The following is a 19,132-nucleotide window of genomic DNA, read 5'->3' on the forward strand; positions in this document are numbered from 1 at the left end:
AATTTAAAACTAGGACTGCAGAAATAAAATTGTTGAGAGGTCTTACACTGGCAGGCGGAGGAATAAAGTGGAAAGTCTTTTCTCATCTCTAGAAGTCTGAAATATTTGAGAAAAGGAAGCCCAGCTAATTTAAGAACAGCAGGGACAATGAACATTGTCTGTGAAGTAGTAGTATATTAGTGAATTCTAGAAGTTAAAAAACCGTGTGTCTTTTTAAGCTCAACAAATACTGCATAATTAACAAAAATTAATATAGATCAAGTCCCAGAATCCTAAATTCTTTCAGCCCTTATGTTTCCACTTAAAAACAGCAAGGAAAGACAGTCAAACAATTCAAATCAGCCTGTATTCCACTCCTGTATCACAGAAACTTAATTTAATTTTTATAAATCCCAGAAAAATACATAAATTGTTTGTTCTAGCCCATTTATATATTTTTATGAAGTCTTTATAATACAAGTATTTTATTTTATATAAATATTTAGCTTGTCTTTCCAATTTCTCCCCAATCCCCTTCAAAAGTTTATCCTAACCATTTTAATCTCTTGGATAACTGTTCAAGAGCTTAACAATTTACAGTAAATTTCATACTCCTCATATAAATACTGCAGAAATCTCCACAGTTCACTCACAGAGCCGGAAGACAGTTCCTAACCAAATTCAGAATCAGTAACATGTAGTAAGTTTACTATTTAAACAGCTAAATATGAAGTTGGAGCAATGTACTTTCCATCCATTTAATCTATTAGCATCAAAAGGAAGGTATAAAGACTAAACAGGGACATCATTGTATATAAGTCCAAGAAAAGAGAATCTGCCACCAAAACCAGTCAGGAATGTCACCCTTGCTCCAATTTGGCAGTAAGACTGGAAGGAGTAATTGCTGAGGAGAAAGGTACTAACTCATCGTATTTTTCCCCATAAATTAATGTCAGACTTCTGAAAATCATCCGATTGCAGCATGCAATAAAAATGTGATGATCTGTCTGAGCTAGTGAAACATTCTTTCTGCATGACTCGCATCTCACTGAACACCAATAAAAAAAAATAAAATCAGAAACTAAATAATGAAGTTGCATACCTTAACTTAGTAATTATTGTTGGTAAAAAAAATGCAAAAATCTCAGAACAGTAATTGCCACTCAACAGTGAATAGGCACTTAAGTAAAATGACACAGTTCTTGCAGATTCAGCTTTCAAATGTTTCTGACTTGCTCATCATTCATTTCACCTCAGAAAAGGATAGTTAATTACTTCTTAACATAAGCTGTAAGAATCACTACTTCCAAAATTCTGCATCAACTTTCCCTTGTTCATTCACAACTGCATGTTTGATTTACATAACCATATCTACAACTGCATGTGCAGTTGCCAATTTACTTCTAAATTATCACCCACATTTGTAAGCATATATTTTATAAAAAGTCTTGCTTTTGTACCTTGATACAATCTTTCACGGGACTTTCTTCTTTTACAAAATTACTAAAAAGAACTAAAAGGACTGCTATTGGAACATCTGACATTTAAATGAGATCTCATTTTGTGATCACTTCTCATTGTAAACTGCATACAGAAGGACTACATCCTATGGATTCATCACAACTGCTCCACTCAGATTTCTAAGAACTGAAGCATTTTATGGAGACTATCCATCCTGCTGTCATCAAAAAATTTAAGGACATTGCTTCCCACTCTAGCTTACCAGTCCTTCTCAGAATCTTGGAGCCTGTGAACAGGAAGACTTCTGTCAATAAGAGACCGTTACAGCTACAATAGCCTACCTAACTTTTCTAAAACAGATTAGCAGCTCTTGATCTCTAAAGAAACTTCTGCCATTCGTCTATAGAACAGACAAAAAAGACATCCAGTGCTGACTTAGCTCCTGTGTAACACAAACCCTACCACAAATACTGGGGTAATCTTTGTTGCAAAGGTTAACTATCTCCATCAAGTAACATACAGCTATTTAACACAGTCTGAAATCAAATAATTTGCAGGTAAATTTGTAGGAACCAAAATACATTGGTTACGGTTTTGGTTGTTTTTTTTTTTTTTTTCCTTTAAAGGCTCATCTATTACAAACCCTTTTACTCTCTGGGAATGTGAAGATTGATCAAGTATTTTTTTAATTCTCTCATCAGATAAATTAAAAAATGGAGTTTAACATTTTCCAGGATAAAACAAACATACTCTTCTCAGCAGTCCAGACTGCTACATAGCAAACTATTTTGCTATGCTAGACATGCACTTGTTGGCTTTGCTAAATTCTATGCTAGGAAAAAAAGCACACTCTTCTCAAATTCTGATAAACCTTTGTAACCAGCTTATTATGCACCGTGAAACCTCTGTGCTATATATAATTTTCATCTTTACTGACTTCAAACTTTTTTCCAAATCACAAATACCTTGAACACCACTGAACCAAAAGAGATTTCTAAAAGACTAAAAAATTCCACAATTGGATGATCATCTTCTAACTTACTAAACATAACTATAGTTAAGTTTATAATCTGTCATTTAAATAACTTAATATATTTAATGTAGATTATATTTATTTTACTTAGTGATATCTTTGTGGTAAATCACAGTATCATACAGTAACAAGCCAAGGAATTTTTGTAACTCTACCAGGCAGACAAGGTTGTCTCTATCATCATGCTACTGGCTTTAACAATGCATAGAGAAGCCTCATACACAGGCTAAGATCATTTTTCCTGACAACTGTAAAAATACTGTATCACTCCTGTTGACATTTTAATGAAGGAGTTTTGTGATCTCCACAAAAAATGACAGACTTGTCTGACTAGTACATAAAAATAATGTAGTAGTATCGAACATAGTATATAATAGTAAATTTGTCAGACTAAAGGCTGACTTTATGCAATTCAGGAGGACTCGAACAAGCTCAAGAAATGTGACTATGTGAACCTCATGGGGTTTCACAAGTTCAAGTCCAAGGTTCTGCACAAGGGTTGAGGCAAACCCCAGTATCAATACATAACATCGAATGAAGGGGTTGAGAGCAGCTCTGCCCAGAAGGGCTTGGGGATACAGGTGGACAAGAGGCTGGACATGACCCAGCCATGGGCACTCCCAGCCCAGAGAGCCAAACGTGTCCTGGGCTGCATCCAGAGCAGTGTGGGCAGCAGGGCCAGGGAGGGGATTCTGCCCCTCTGCTCTGCTCTGCTCAGACCCCACCTGCAGAGCTGCATCAGCTCTGGGCTCCCAGCGCAGGAAGGACATGGAGCTGTTGGAGAGGATCCAGAGGAGGCAACAAAGATGATCACAGGGATGGACCAGCTCTCCTGTGAGAACAGGCTGATAGAGTAGGGGTTGTTCCCCCAGAAAAAGGGAAGGTTCCAGGGAGACCTTATTGTGGCTTTTCAACAGTTGAAGGAGGCTTAAAAGAGAGCTGGAAAGAGACTTTTTAAAAGGACTGTAGTCATATGACAAGGGGGAACGGGTTTAGACATTAAATTCAGACTAGATACAAGGAAGACCCTTTTTTTATATGAGGATGCTGAAACCCTGGCCAAGTTTCTCAGAACAGGTGGTAGATGCCCCATCCCTGGAAACACTCATGGTTAGTTTCAATGGGGCACTGAACAACTCTGAACAATAACGGGGCTCTGATCTAGTTGAACATGTCCCTGTTCACTGCAAAACAGTTGGACAGAATGACTTTTAAAGGTCCCAAACCATCCTATGTTTCCATACCCATCCAACCCAAACCATACTATGTTTCTTTGATTCTGCGGTTTTTCCAGAAAACTATTCTCGACGATCTGAATTACAGACCTCATCATGAACAATTAAAAGATAGACAGTTTTTTATTTTACCTACAATAATATTTATTGACACATGACCACCCTCCCTAAACTTTCAAATTAATGGGCAAATTTAGGGTGATCCATTTCCTGGGGTTTTGGAATTATTCAGGTGCTTTCCCTCAAAAGCCCCACAAAAATATTAATTAGTGCATACTTATCTACTTCAGCTTGAGGACTACAAACAATAAGGCATGAAAAAACCCAGACCTAGAACTAATGAGGTGCAATTTCTATTTGACATTTATATTGTTAAAAATTGTACACAACCGTGTACTGTAAGCTCAACCATCAGACATCTACAAGGAAGTGAACCTTGTAGTAAGGCTTGGTTTCCACCATATCCAACCGAAGATTTTGTCAGGACTTCAAGAGTTACCAGGCATCTTTCCATGGATTGTCAGAGAAGTCATACTGTCCTTTTGCCATGAGCATGGGCCTGGGTAAACTCTCTTTTGCCACACTGCATATTCCCACAAAATTTGTAAAAACACGAGTGTCCTACTTTCTCTAATGTTGTGGGAAATCAGACAGAAAATATCCAATAGGCTGACAGGCTATTAAGGAACCTGGTTTTTTACCCTTGACCTTTACACTCATGGCAAAAACCAGTAAGTCTACTTAGATGGGACTTTGCCCAGCAGGCATCAGAACAGCATCAAGTGCCACCACCGCTTTTTTGTGGAAAAGACATTTGTGTAAGAACAAAAACAGTGGCGACATAGAGGCAATGAAAGCTAAAACCGTTCTCTATAATGTCAAAAAAAGTATCTGGAATATTAGAATGTAGCAATATATAGCTGGTTTACAGCTGGATATAATGAGCCTGATCATAATAGACCTAATTTGGCTGACCTGGCTTGTTCTAGAAGTCTCTAGGGGAACAAAGACCTCAGTGTCCCCACCTAAGCCCTGGATGCAAACGCATCACTGGCCAGAGATTTGGGCAGTGCAGAGATTCCCAACCAATACTCTTCCCAAGCCTGGGAAATTCAAACTGGCCATAAAAAGGAGCTTGGAACAATAAAGGGATTGCTGGCTGTTTCCCAGGACTTGGAAGAGGTCTGTGTCCTGAGTCCGTCTCCACCCATGGCCCCATGTTACATTAGAACATCTGGGGATTTTTTTTGACCACTTCTTCTAAAAGCCTGCTCCACATTATAACTCTAGTAATGTCTATTTACATTGTAATAGCTGCTGGCGTACACAAAAAAAGAGAGTAGGGATCTGCAGTCTCTAGCCTGACAAAGTTGCTACTAATATAATCAATCATCTTTTAACAGTGCAAAATAACCTGGAAATCTGGCATGAGGCAACAGATAAAAGAAAAAAACAAGAAGCTACTTGTATTTGAAGCATTTGTAACCCATGCTCCTGTATTTTCAGTACATAATGTATGAACTGTCCCATCTTCATGTTTAGACTAAATGCTCTCCTCATTTCATCCCAAGCAGAAGTGTCCCCTAAATGCAAAGACAAGCAAAATTTGTCTTTCAGATGATCATGCATACATTTTGTTGAAATCAACAGAAGAGAAAGTTTTACCTGATGAAGAACTTGCCTCTGCAAAGTCAGTTCTGTTTTATATATTGAAAGGTTTAACGGGAAAACATTACTTTCTAATTATCTGGGTCCCAGACTGGGATTCAGCTGGCAAATCACATGCTAGAGTTTCAGTCACACACCACCAAAAAGCACAAAGTTCAGGATCACCTCCTAACAGACCTGTACAGTGTGTAACACCAAAAGCCTAATATCATTTGGGATTCTTCCGGTGTTGTAAAATAATTAAGCATGCAACACAGAAAACTTTATCTGATGTTGAACTTATTTATACTAGCAGGCATTTCCAGTTAAATCTCCAAAATACCAAGCTGCTCACAGAATGCATGTTCTTTTATCTTCCAACCTACAGGACACAAAGAAGGCACGCAGCAATGGGTAAAAAAGAGTTTCTATCTTCTGCCATAAAAAACATTGGAAAGAACTTTGATCAGCAGTTGATGATAATAAAACATATTAAAATGCATTTACATTTACAGTAGCCACATAAGATAAGAAATAAGTTGGTGGGTTTTTTTCTTTAGAGATGCAAACTGAAATCTGTGATAGAATTGCCCCAGCCACAGACCTGAACCTTAGCTTCTTTCAAATATATGCATTATGGATACTCCAGGAGGCAAAGGGACTCAGCTATTCACCTTGCCCTGTTCAGCTTTTCTGAACCAAGCTGAAAAGAAGAAACTGGCAACCTGTAACATGGAACTACTAGAGACTCTTTGTGGAACAAGAGGCCCCAAAATCATAGAGCATGCACAGTATGGATAAACCTTGGCTATGCTGGTCCATTGGACTCTGAGGTGGACCCATTCCAGGATGAGGAGGTCGCATACTCTTCATGGAGCCACAGTGAACATCTTCAACCATTCCTTTTTCATGCAAGCCATCAATAGACTGTGAAGACAAAATAAGTATTTAGAGAGAGAGAGTATACAAATCCACTATAAAAATATGAACAACCAACTCAAAATCTAAATAAATACACGAAGAGGAAAAACTTCTTTCAGCAGTCATTCAAAGTAAGACAACCAGGAACCTCTGCCCTGAAATCACACATTTAGGGAAGCAAAGAACACTATCAGACTTCTTTGCCCTGTTTCCTTTTTGCCATTTTTTTTCCCTTATGAACTGCTTGGCAATGGCAGGGAGGCAAACTGTCCAAATACAAACACATAACCTGTTTTGGCCTCATATTACAAAGCAGTGTAACACACATTAACTTATGAAAGTAGAGCCTGTGGCTTAACTTGGGTTATTTTTAGCCCAAACTTTGCCCTTTAAGTCATTGCTCTACTGGAACATCCCAAACATTGTTTCTCTTCAAAATCAAGGGTGACATTGCAGGAGGTAACCTCTTCTTTGCTGACAAAAACAAGGATAGGCAGTCATGGAAGGGAAAAAAATACTTGTGCTCCCTACAGCTCCTGTCACCTCATACACTCCACAAAATCTACAGTTCCCATGGTACTTCAAACGCAGAACAGCTCCAAGTGCTCTCTTTAGAGACTCAAGAAAGATAGTTTGGAGTCTGAAAAACAAGCTGAAGGCATTCTGGGCACTGAAAACGGCTCCATAATCGAAACTGAAGGGCTCTGAAGGTTAAAAAAAAAAAAAAAAAAAAGTAACACTGGAAGAAAGATATCCTAAGAAACAGTGAAGTTTCCCATGAAAGCAAAACTTGTATCATATCCTTAACTATGGAAGGGATTAAGCTAACTTCTAACTTAGAGCTCTGTAAAGCTTTGTATTAGGAAGGAAGAGATTGGCATCACTTACTTAGGCACTCTCTACAGAAATACACGGCTCTGCCCCACTCTAACACACGCATGCATGCAACACTAAATGCTGCTCTTGCAAACCCTACTGTGAATGGAGACCTTGTGGTCTGTTTTATCTAAATGTATATCTATTTATTGAGAATTCTTTTTAAAAAGAGACTTAATATAACTTGCTCCAGTGGAAAATGTCGGGAGTTAATTAAATGAGTGTGCAAGAAGCTACATCAGCTCATAGGAAAGAACTGACACATTTCTTATTTTTGAGTAATTTGTTGTGCATGACTCAACTTCAACAGAACTAAACAAAGGCCACCTTTCTACAAAAGAAAAAAATAATTCTAAATTTCAATTCATAAACCCTTCATATATAATTTCTGCTTTCTATCACAATCATCAGATTTGACTGAAAACACCTTGAAACACACAGAATTTGTTGTTGTGGTTCAGCATTTTTGAAGGATTTCACTGTACTTTTTCCTTTTCAGAAGTTTGGGTTAAAAGGAGGAAAGTTATAGAAAAGGAAAAATAAAATGGATTTTTCATGTTTCACCAAATCATTTAATTGTCGTGACAGTATAAAAATATTTGTGAAAAGAAATTATATCAGAAAAATACACACTACTCAAGAAGCTATTTTTGATCACAAGAACTTAGGATATGGAGTAGAAATGCAGACACAGATGACTGACACATTAAAAATAGTTCCACTTTGCTAACCAAGTAAATCCCAGTGCCCTTTTCCGAGGCATGAAGATCCCTCCCTCTCTCTTCGCCCCTTCTTTACAAAGATAGCCAACGCAGAAGAGAACACTCGCTCCACACTGTATGCACAGGCTGAGTACTACAGAAACCAAAACACCTATAAAGCTGGAGGCATTCTTGTTTTGTGATGGCATGCACTGGCTGCCGTGGTATCTTTATGGCTGCCAAGAGGAGGAGACTTGCAGGTAACTTGATCTGATTTCCAGAAGAGAAGACTCTAGCTGTACATATTTGTGGTGTAGGTAACTGCAGGGACGGGTTTCACTGCACTAATAGGTGCCAACCAAGAAACCTCTGGGAATGCAAACAGCTCAGATGGGAGTAAGAAGGCATGCAGCCTTCTTACTGCAAAGGTACATCAGAAGTACCAGCACAAAGAGGGTGGGGAAAGCAGTTGTCAGTTAAAAAAGAGCAGCAGAGAAGAGAAAAGCAAGTATGTTTTGATAAAGCCTTTGGTAGAGGGAATTTAAAAAAAAAAATCATACAGGAACAGAGAGGTAGTGACACAGTCATACAAGAAAACTTCAATTCAAGGCATGCTTCTGTGGAGAGAATTGATCGAAAGAACAGATTTTTGTAAAAGTGTTATTAAAAAGAAACACAGACACAAAAACAACTGTAGCAAATTGAAATGCTTTAAGTTTAATGGAAGGGAGACAAAATATATAGCAAAAAAGGCGTTTGCAACTGTGTATTTGCAAAAATTATGCTGTGAAAAAACTGAAAACGCAATTCATTAGAACTCATAAATCAGCTTTTTACTAGCAAAAATACAAAATATGAAGATGGCATAGACTTCTGTGAAGCCAAAACCAGTTTTAATGATTACGCAATTGCAAACGTATGCAGAGACTGTTACTTCCAAGAATGTATTTAATCTAAAAGCACCTCTATTGGCTGTGAAAAAAAAGCATACAATAGGGAACGCCATTCAGCATAGGACAGCTGTGCACTACAAGAACTGAGGAATAGTTAGTTATTTTTGGTAACTTTTCAAAATCACTATACAGTTTCAGGGCTAGAGGATAACTCAGAATTATGCAACAGGTTAAAAATTACAGAGGGTATCTTACACAAAATGTAATTCTTGTAAATTCTTCAGTCCTCTGTGTAAGGTACTAAAGCCATCTTCCACAAAGACATTTTTGGGTTAAGTAACCTGTATTACCAATAAAACACTACTATCACACTGGGGTACGTTTTTTATTATTTTAGTCTTCTAATATGACAGAACAGAAGGGAAACAGGAAGCTGAGACATATTCAACTTTGAGCAGAAATTACAATTTTAATTGGACCAAAAAAGTAAGGAAACGAGTACTGAACAGGCCAAATAAACAATGCTTCTAGAAACAGAATGAGGGACGAACTTCAACTGTAGGCTAGCACAAGCCTACAGACTTGGCACACTTACAGACTTACATAACGTCTAATGCATAAGGAAAATTTTGCCTACAGTGCTTTTACTCTGAATTTAGCAACCAAGGTCTTCTCATAGATACATCACAGTTTGACCTATTTTCAGGTAAACTGTGATATTACAGTGTCTGGGGGGGGTGGGTTTTGTTTTGTTTCAATCTGCTTTCTTAGGAAAAAAAAAAAAAATCAACCAAAAAAGCACTCCAGCTTTAAAATCAAAGACTGAGTACCACACTAGTTTTCCTGTAGATCATACATCCCCTAAAACAGCAGAATCACATAGACCAAACAGCAGTGTGTTGTCATGTAAGTGCTATGTAACCACCCAGCATGAATGAATGCATCCCTGATGAACACCCAGCCCGAGTGTGGTTTTTGCAGCAGGAAACTGGCCACTGATTCCATTAATCTCTAAAAAGATCACTAAATCACCACTTCATGTTAAGCTCCCTGTTGACTTTTCAAGGTTGGCAATAGTTCCTTTTTTTATTTATTAAAGTAAACACAGACAACAAAAATAATACAGAAAACATGTCTGCTGACATTGTAGGTTGTTGTTTCTAGGACATTGACAGAACTACTTTGATTTTCAGAATGTCTAATGTGCATATAGATCTGTTACTCAATAATATCTGAAACAGGAAACCATTTGCCTTCTGTTTTAATGGAACATCTGAGTGAACAATGAACATATTTAGTAAAAATGACTGTATTTCTGATGATTTTTTTCTCTCCCTCACATTTTATCTCACTCACCAAAACGAGTAATATTACCCATGACATCATTTAAATTACTCCACATTCAGCAATCATTTACAGTACACTCCATTACAAATTCACAAAAGAAGTGATTATTCATCAGGTTACAATTAAATGGAAGAGAAAATAAATTGAGACCTCACAGTACTCCATCCATTCCTCAAGTGAGCACCCTGCAAATTAACAAGCTACAATGTTGGCATAACCAAAAGTTAAGCAGTTAAAATCATGTGGTCCAGCTAGCACATAAGATAGAGAAGGCTGTATCACAGCATCATAGAACAGCTGGGGATGGAAGGAACCTCAAAGATCATCAAGTTCCAAACCCCTTGCAGTGGCAGTCTCTAGACCAGATTGCTCCAAGTCCCATCCAAGCTCACCCTGAACACTTCCAGGGATGGAAAATCCACAGCTACTGGGGACAACCTGTCCTAATGCCTCACTACCCCCACAAGAAAGAATTTCTTCCTAGTATCTCATCTAAACCTCCTGTCTTTCAGCTGGAAACCATTCCCCTTTATCCTGTCACTACTTATCCTCATAAAAAGTCTCTCTACACCTTTCTGGCAGGCTCCCTTCAGGTACTGGAAGGCTGCAGTGAGTTCACTTCAAAGCCTTCTCAAGGCTGAACAAATCAAATTCTCTCAGCCTTTCCTAAACTCACCTAAGGAGAGGTGCTCCATCCCTCTCTTGTTTTGGTTGCCTCTTCTGGACAGTTCCAACAGGTCCATGTCCTCCCTGCACTGGGAGCCCAGAGCTGATGCAGCTCTGCAGGTGGGGTCTGAGCAGAGCAGAGCAGAGGGGCAGAATCTCCTCCCTGGCTCTGCTGCCCACACTGCTCTGGATGCAGCCCAGGACACGTCTGGCTCTCTGGGCTGGGAGTGCCCATGGCTGGGTCATGTCCAGCCTCTCATCCCTCAGCACCCCCAGGTCCTCCTGGGCAGAGCTGCTCTGATCTCTTTACCACAGCCTGGGCTGATGCCAGGAGCTGCCCCAACCCAGGTGCAGCACCCTGCACATGTCCTTGCTAAAACACAGGGAATTCCCACAGATTTTCACTTCCTGAGCTTGTCCAGGTTCCTCTGGATGCCATCCCATCCTTCAGACAAGTCTGCACCACTCAGGCTGGTGTCATCTGCAAACTTGCTCAGTCCCTTTGCATATGTCATTAATGAAGACATTAAATAACACTGCTCCCAGTACAGACCCCTCGGGGACATCACTTGGTACTGGTGTCCATCAGGACTCTGACCTCTAACTTCCACATGTGACTGTCCAACCACTTTCTTATCCATCTAACAGTCCACCCATCGAAACCACCTCTCTCCAGTCTAGAGAGGATGGTTGTGAGGGACTGTGTCAAAGGCTTTATCAATTCAGACTAAAACCATGTAACCCCGCTCTGCCTGCAGAGAAGCTTCCATGTGGATGCAGAAGGAAAGTAAGATTAGGACAAGGGAGGTAGCAATGCTTTCTTTTAACATCTTCCACCTTCCACGTATTTTTTCTCACAAGACTCTCCAAGGCTGTTATCTGAGTACTATCCCTGACAGACGTCTTAAGTATTCCTCCTTAAACATAACTTGAGGTATCTGATTGGTATCAGAGGTACGTGTCTTGATACATCCAAGATATACTTCAGTAAAATTTGTACCTGTATTTTCCAAGAAATTTGGTTGATAGTCCTTAAGAAGCTAGCAAGAAATGCAGTTAATTTATTGTTTCCATCAAAACTGCGTTATGTAAACTTTTCCTGTGGAAAGGTCTTCTGGTTGTTAAGTGAATACACAATCTTCAGTTTTCATAATAATGGTTCTTAAGTAAACTTACTTTGGAATTACCATTTATTAATATAAATTTCTTTCAATCAGTGTTTCAGCTACTGATTGATCCTCTGGATTTTTTACACATTTTTGCATTATATTATCATTTGTAAGCTAGTCAAACATCTAACACAGAATGAATTTATTTCACTTAAGCATGCAGATTTTAAAAGAAGAGCTCCATGCCACTGCAGACATGGCTACCTCACAAAGCAATTGTATAAATGGGACGATTTTGGTGGAATCCCCAATTTTTACTGAATTTCATTAAAAAAATAGTTATCATATATCATGGTTTTAAAGTCAACATATTTTATATAGCACTGAGCAAAAAGAAAATGTTTATTTGGTCCAGCTGCAGGTGGCTGACCAGTTTTTTTAATTACACTGAACAACACTCAAGTAATATTTGCAAAATTATCTAGAGGCACTCTTAGATCCTTCCAACACTTATCCCAATATACTATTTCTGGAGTTGCATATAAAAATAGAGCCAAAACCTCATCTAGACCAAAAATTAACTAAGATATTATTTATTTTTTTCTTTTTTCCCCTGTATCAGTTCAACAGATACATTTTCTAGCTTAATCATACACATTTGAAGACATGCTGGAACCTCTGAAGTGGAAATGTAACAGAAAATGGCAAGGCTGTTGCCACTAAAATAAAGACTCATAAAATTACAGTCTTTATTCCATTATCAGAATAAAGGTATAGAAAAGGGAGTGTAATTTAACTGCAACTATACTGAATGATCATGTTTGAAGTGGCTATCCAGACTCAGAGGTGCATTTTTCAAAATATTTCAAATACCACCTGAAGGGGAGAATTTCTAGTCTGGCTCACAGAACCTTGTGAGATGCTCTATGAAGTCTCTGAAAGAATGTTGTGGGATGACATTTGTTGGTTTGTTTCTCATTATAACACAGGATTAACTGCCTGATACAACAGAATATATAAATTAAAAACATAATGTGGGAAGCATTCAGCCATTCTATGGAAATTTCCTGGTGCCACCTTCTTCTTCTACAGGTATAAGAAAAATCAAAAGGAATGAAGGATGTTAGAATCCTGGCTATGAAGTCTGGGGACAGAGTTTCGAGAAGCTGGGCTGTAATTGACCCCAAAACAAAAAAAAATGCCAACTGCAAATGTCTAACCTGGCTAACAGCTAAATCAGAAACCTCAAAATTCAAATGCAAAGGTTACAGTTACTGCACATACTGACCTCTCAGAAATTACAACAGGTCAGTACAAATGGAAAGCTGGATCACAGCCTCCTTCACTTCAGCTAGTCTTTATGTTCTAAAAAATTTTTAGTTCTTCATGTAAAAGATGGTAATGTCATGTCCCTACTGACTGGATATTGTTTTAATGAATGAAACGGATCCATATGTGAGAGTGTCAAAATGAAGACATCATTTCAAGAGGAAAACTAAAACATGTTTCTATAACTTTGAAACAGTTTTTTTTATTTTCTTTTTTTTTTCTATGTGCATTTAACAATTCCAAGTGGAATCAACAATAGCTGCCAAAATGTTCTCAGTATCTTGGCTCGTTAAGCTGCTACTACATATTTCTGAGTATAACATCAGTGCATCAAAATTATTCTGGGTTCTAAATCTCTGGTAGACAACCAAGCAAAAATGACAGTACATAAAGGGACTGCTCTCACAAAGGAATTTCCACATAGGCAAGTATTTCCTCAAAGCAAAAAACATTAATGATAGCCTAAGCGCACACAGTCTAAGCATACATAGCCTAATTTTAAGTGCGTAACAATAACCACTGAAGTGAAGCTATTGGCATATTCTACACGACATAGTTTTATATTCCTTTGTAAGACAGAGTCCTTATAAAATAATTTGAAAGCCACATTTTTCAACCGCATTTTCAATATGGAAGAGTAAATGAATTTGTAATACAAATTCTCTAAGGTGAATTAAGTTTGCTTTGTGGGGTTTTTTTGTATGTTTGTTTAGGTTTTTTTAAGAAAAAGAACAGTTTCATGCAAAATTAGAAACCACCCCAGAAAAATGCACATGGCATCCAAACAGACAAGAAGAAGAAAAAGAGAAAAAAGGTGTTTAGAATGGTGTGCCTTAAAGTTTTAACACTATCATTCTTTTTTTTTGTCCCTAGTAATATCTGTCTTACTGAAAAGTATAGTTTACAAATGAACAGTTCCACACTACTAACTATAGTTTAAAACAGTCTACTAAGAACAGGGAAGCTGTGTTTAATCTGATACACGGATAATCTTTAGTAATAAAGAAAGAGGTAACAGTGTAGCTGAAGTTTTGCAAGTGATGTGTAATAGCAGTTAAGCAGGTCTAAACATAGTTTAAGTAGCTCTTTTCATCAGTGGAAAGAACTCTAGAGAAAAAAGGTTCACTCGTAATAAACTATTACCTTATGCATTTGATGCATGCCTTCCTGTGGATAATCTGTAGGCCCCATTGTCGGCATTGGATGTGGGACACTGGGCGGACCAGGACTTGGCCCCATCATGCTGTGAACGGAGCCAGGAGATGGCCCTGGTCCTGGGCTAGGTCCCAGAATCGGTCCAGGTGAAGGTCCTGGTCCAGGGGAAGGACCAGGATGAGGCATGGCGCCAGGGTCTGTAGGCGTGGACATCTATTTTCTGTCTCCTTTTCAATTAGCAGAATAGCTCTAGTAACAAAAACAAAACAAAACAAAAACAAAACCACGATTTCTATGTGACATTAGGGGCATGGAAAAAAATTCAATAAAATCTACTGGCAGTTGCTACACACACACACACACACACACACACACACACACACACATATCTATGTACACATGCAAGCTGTCATTAGCAGAAAATGCTTAAATGATCCTTAATGTTGCCCATTAGCTTGGTCATCTTTCTAAAAGCCCTCTAGAAAGATAAGGATTCTGAAAATTCTGTCCATTTCTGGACACTTGTATAGTACTCACAGAACAAAGCAACTGTGCGCTATGAAAAACATCTACCAGAAACAACAGTTGAACTGACTTGCTATCACCAGATGTGTCATGTGGGCCAAGCACAGCACAGTAGGACTAACAGCAGGAAAGAGAGACGGGCATCTCTGTAACCTACGTGTTAAAAGATCTTTCCCTCAACAGTTGTGACTAGCCTGAAATTTGTACTCACAGAATTCATGGTAATACAGTGAATCAAGCATTAAAAGGATTATTAAGACTATTTTCAGAACTTTTTTTTCATTTGCCTGAGAGCACTGAGACATGCGTGGAACCACCAGCCTGCCCTGGAGCGGCCGACTGGGCACGGGCAGAGCCGGTAATGACAGCGACAGGCTGGAACACGGCCTAACTGCCCCCAAGCATCCCTTGCAGAGGCAAACAGCTCCAGTGTGGAGCCACGGACTACAGCGAGCAGGGCTGGAGCCAGGGGAAGTACAGGGGAGCGCTGACACCCAGCTGGAACCGGCAGCTTGCCCTAGAGCAGCTGACTGAGCGTGAGTGCAGCCAGCAAGGACGGCGGCTGCCCTCAGTCTCTCAGATGGGGTCCCAGTGAACGTAACCAGGGCACACTGCAATATTTCCCTCATGACCATTTGGGAGCAGCCAATGGAGGCAGTGAACAGACGCAGCAGCTGGAGAAGAAGGGTGTAATCTTGTTAGTACATGCTCCCTCAGGTATGGTTTTGACACGCCACAAAGCCCATTCACCAGCCATGTCAGAAGTCTCCAGTCAGCTAGAGTATCCAGTGGTAGACTGGATACCCAATGGTCCTCTTCAGGACTCAGGGTGCCAGGAGTGCCTAATGCCTCTCCCTAAGGCTGGGGCTGACCATCACTCCTGTCACTGAAGATGCGTTATTGTAAATTGCCAGGTTAAGGAGCCATGGGATTAAGTGAACAGTCTGTGCAGAATTTGTGAGAATTCGTGAGAGATTGGCAGGCTATTCTCAAAGACTATCAGAAGTCTCAAACCTCCACTGAAGAGGAGATGCAGGTGGACTCAGAACCCTACCAAGCAGTAAGGCAGAGTCTCCTGAACACAAAACCTGGAAGCTGGTCACTGGCCACACTAGGAAAAACACTTTCTCCTGAAAACTTGAAGATGACAAATAGGACTGTACCATTTACAAGAAGTATGATGCGCTGGAACAGGCAAGACAGTCAACTGATAAGGTAGACAAAGGTCTTTCTGGGATAGGAAAACCATCTGGGGCAAGACAGCCTGCCACCCTCATCAAGACTGCCCATTAATTAAATGGGAAGGGTAATTGATACAGGTGACTCCCTTCTTAAGAGAACCAAAGGCCTGGTATGTAGATCAGACCCAAGCCAGAGGGAAGTCTGCTGCTTCCCAGGGGCACATGGCTCCAAAATTGGGTATCATTGGCAGAATCTGTTCGGTTTTTTTTTATCATGGCATGGTCTGTGCAGGAGTTGGTGTACTGATACCTGAAGGGATGTACCTTCCGCAGAGTGGAAAAAGAGTTCTACCACAAGAGCTAGTAAGGCTCCTTGACAGAGCTTTAAACTAGATTGGAAGGCAGAAAGGGATAAAACCAGCCTTGCCAGTGACAAGCAATGGGATGGCACACCAAAACTTGAGGAACTGAGATCACTCAATCCGCCCCATGAGGCATAGGCTACAAAGAACTACACAGCATGAGAAAGGAGCAAGAAACTTTGGCCCAGTGCCAGAAGTATGACATCATTTGCATAAACAAAACTCAGTGGTGTGAGTCCGGTGACTGGTGTGCCATGCTGGATTGCTTACAGGCCCTTCAGGAGGGATAGGCAGGGCTGGCAAAGCAGGGGTATACAACACTGTTTACAATAAACATTGTTTACAACAGAGGGACAAGAATGTATGGAACTTCCAGCTGGCAACAGCAGGAGACCCCCTGGGTTAAGATAAAGGCGTAAGTAAATAATGAAAATGCCACCATGAGAGGCTGCTATAGGTCATATAGGGCAATTCCCAAATGTCAGAAGCCAAGCAGGTGAGACAGAAGATGGCTTGGCTGAGCAGCAATCTTCTTTGGGAGGTAGAGGCAAAAAAAGAAGGTGCAGGCTCAGCAGAAGCAAGGTCAGGTGATGTGGGAGGAATACAGAGATGCTGCTCCCCACTGCAGGGAGAAAATTTGTCATGTTGAAGATCCACTGCAGTTGAAATGGGCCACAGTTGAGGGGGACAATAAAAACAGGGGGTGGTTTATGCATTAATAGCAAAACACAGTGGAGAAATCACACTGTGCTGTTGTTACAGGATGAGGACAGTCACCTCACAAGCAGGGACATGGACATGGCAGAGATGTTTCATGCTTTCTTTGCCTCTGTCCTCAATGCCAATGATGGATTAAGGGGTCCCATGTGCCCTGAGCCAGAGGGCAGTGGCTTTGGGAATGATCAAGGGAACTACCCAGTTCCCTGTAAATCTATAGGCCCGAGGGAATTCATCTGAGAATACTCAGAGCTGGCTGATGTCATCATGAGACTTCTCTCAAGGATTTCCAAATGGACTTGGGGACCTAGATAGGTCCCAGCTGACTGGAAGCTGGCTGACGTCCCAGTTTACCAGAAGGGCAAGAAGGATGAGCCTGGAAACTCCAGGCCTGGCAGTCTCACTTCAGTGATTGGCAGAATTATGGAGAATACTCTTCTGAGAGATATTGGAAAATGCCTGAAGGAAGGACAATGCAGTCATCAGTCACAGCCAACACAGGTTCATGATGGAAAAGTCCTCCCTGTCAAAATTAGCTTACTTTTATGACAGAGTTACCCACCTACTTGATCAAGGGAAGCCAGCTGATGTAACCCTTTTGGATTTCAGTAAGGGTTTCAATCCCATCTCTCACAGGATCCTTCTGGACCAAATGTCCAGCACACAGCTGGGTAAACACATCATGTAATGGGTGATAACTGGCTGATGGGCTGAGCACAAAGGGCATCAGGCTGTTGACCTGTCACTAGTGGGGGCTCCTCTTTAGGGACAGTGCTCTTAAACACAGAGCGGTTTGGGTTAGAAGGGACTTTTAAGATCATCTAGTGCAAACCCCCCTGCCATGCGCAGGTACACCTTCCACTGGATCAGGTTGTTCAGAGCCCAGTTCAACCTGGCCTTAAACACTTCAATCTCTCTGGTCAGTCTGTGCCAGTGGTTCATCAACCTCACCTTAGAGAATTCCTTCCTAACTGTTAATCTAAACATACGCTCTGTAAGCTTAAAACCACTGCTCCTTGTCCTGCCACTGTGTGCCAAAGTCCCTCTCCCTTATTTTTATAAGGCCCCTTCAGGTAGTCAAAGGCCACAATGTGGTCTCCCTGAAATAACCTCTTAACCACGCTGAAAATTCCTGCTCTCAGCCTTTCTCCTCTAGGGGAGGTACTTTATCTAACCCTCTTCACTTCAAGGCCTTCTCCTGGACACACTCCAACAGATCTAGGACTTTGTTGTGCTGGGAATCCCATACCTGGACACAGCACTCCAGGCAGGGTCACATGAGGGAAGAGGAGAAGGGCAGAACTACCTCCCTCACTCTGCGGGCCACATTTCCTTTGATGCAACATAGGATGCAGTTGGCTTCTGGGCTCGAAGTGCACATCGCTGGCTTACCTTCTTAAAAGACTTGGATTAAGGAATTGAAGGGATACTAAGTTGGCAAATGATACAAAAGTGGGAGGAGTTGTTGACTCCCTCAAAGGCAAAGAGGTCCTACAGAGAAACAGAAAAATTGGAAGACTGGGAAACTACTAACCATATGAAGTTTAACAAAGACAAATGCCAAATTCTGCGCCTGGGATGGGGCAGCCCTGGATGTACAGACAGACTGGAGAATGAGATGCTGGAAAGCAGTGCCACGGAAAGGGACCTGGGGGCCCTGGTCTGTGGTGAGTTGAACATGAGCCAGCAGTGCCCTGGCAGCCAGGAGGGACACCCGTGTCCTGGGGACATCAGGGACAGCATCAGCCAGGCAAGGGAGGGGATTGTCCTGCTCTGCTCTGCACTGGGGCAGCCTCACCTCCAGTGCTGGGCACTGCTGGGTGCCACAATGAAAGAGAGATATAAAACTACTGGGGAGTGTGCAAAGGAGGGCCACAAAGATGGTGAAAGGCCCAAACTGGAAGCCCCACGGAGCAGCTGAGGTAATGTGGCTTGTTCAGCCTGGAGAAGACAATACTGAGGGAAGACCTCACTGCAGTCTACAACTTCCTCATG

At 40.8% G+C, this 19,132-nt stretch overlaps 1 protein-coding gene across 7 annotated transcripts in view; it reads right to left on the reverse strand.

The window, feature by feature from the left end:
* SMARCA2 (SWI/SNF related, matrix associated, actin dependent regulator of chromatin, subfamily a, member 2) overlaps positions 1 to 19,132 on the reverse strand; it is a 120,183-nt gene that overhangs the window by 92,673 nt on the left and 8,378 nt on the right. For 6 of the 7 annotated variants that reach the window (XM_040089304.2, XM_040089302.2, XM_040089307.2 and 3 more), the window contains exons 2-3: positions 14,341 to 14,601; positions 6,159 to 6,282 (exon numbers count right to left, since the gene is read on the reverse strand). In XM_040089304.2, the coding sequence (XP_039945238.1) occupies positions 6,159 to 6,282; positions 14,341 to 14,565 (349 nt within the window). In that variant the 5' untranslated portion in view covers positions 14,566 to 14,601. The remainder of the gene's footprint in view (positions 1 to 6,158; positions 6,283 to 14,340; positions 14,602 to 19,132) is intronic. The other variant, XM_040089308.2, reaches the window with a different exon arrangement.

The sequence above is a fragment of the Hirundo rustica genome, chromosome Z, assembly GCF_015227805.2.
Source record: "Hirundo rustica isolate bHirRus1 chromosome Z, bHirRus1.pri.v3, whole genome shotgun sequence".
Taxonomy (NCBI): Eukaryota; Metazoa; Chordata; class Aves; order Passeriformes; family Hirundinidae; genus Hirundo; species Hirundo rustica.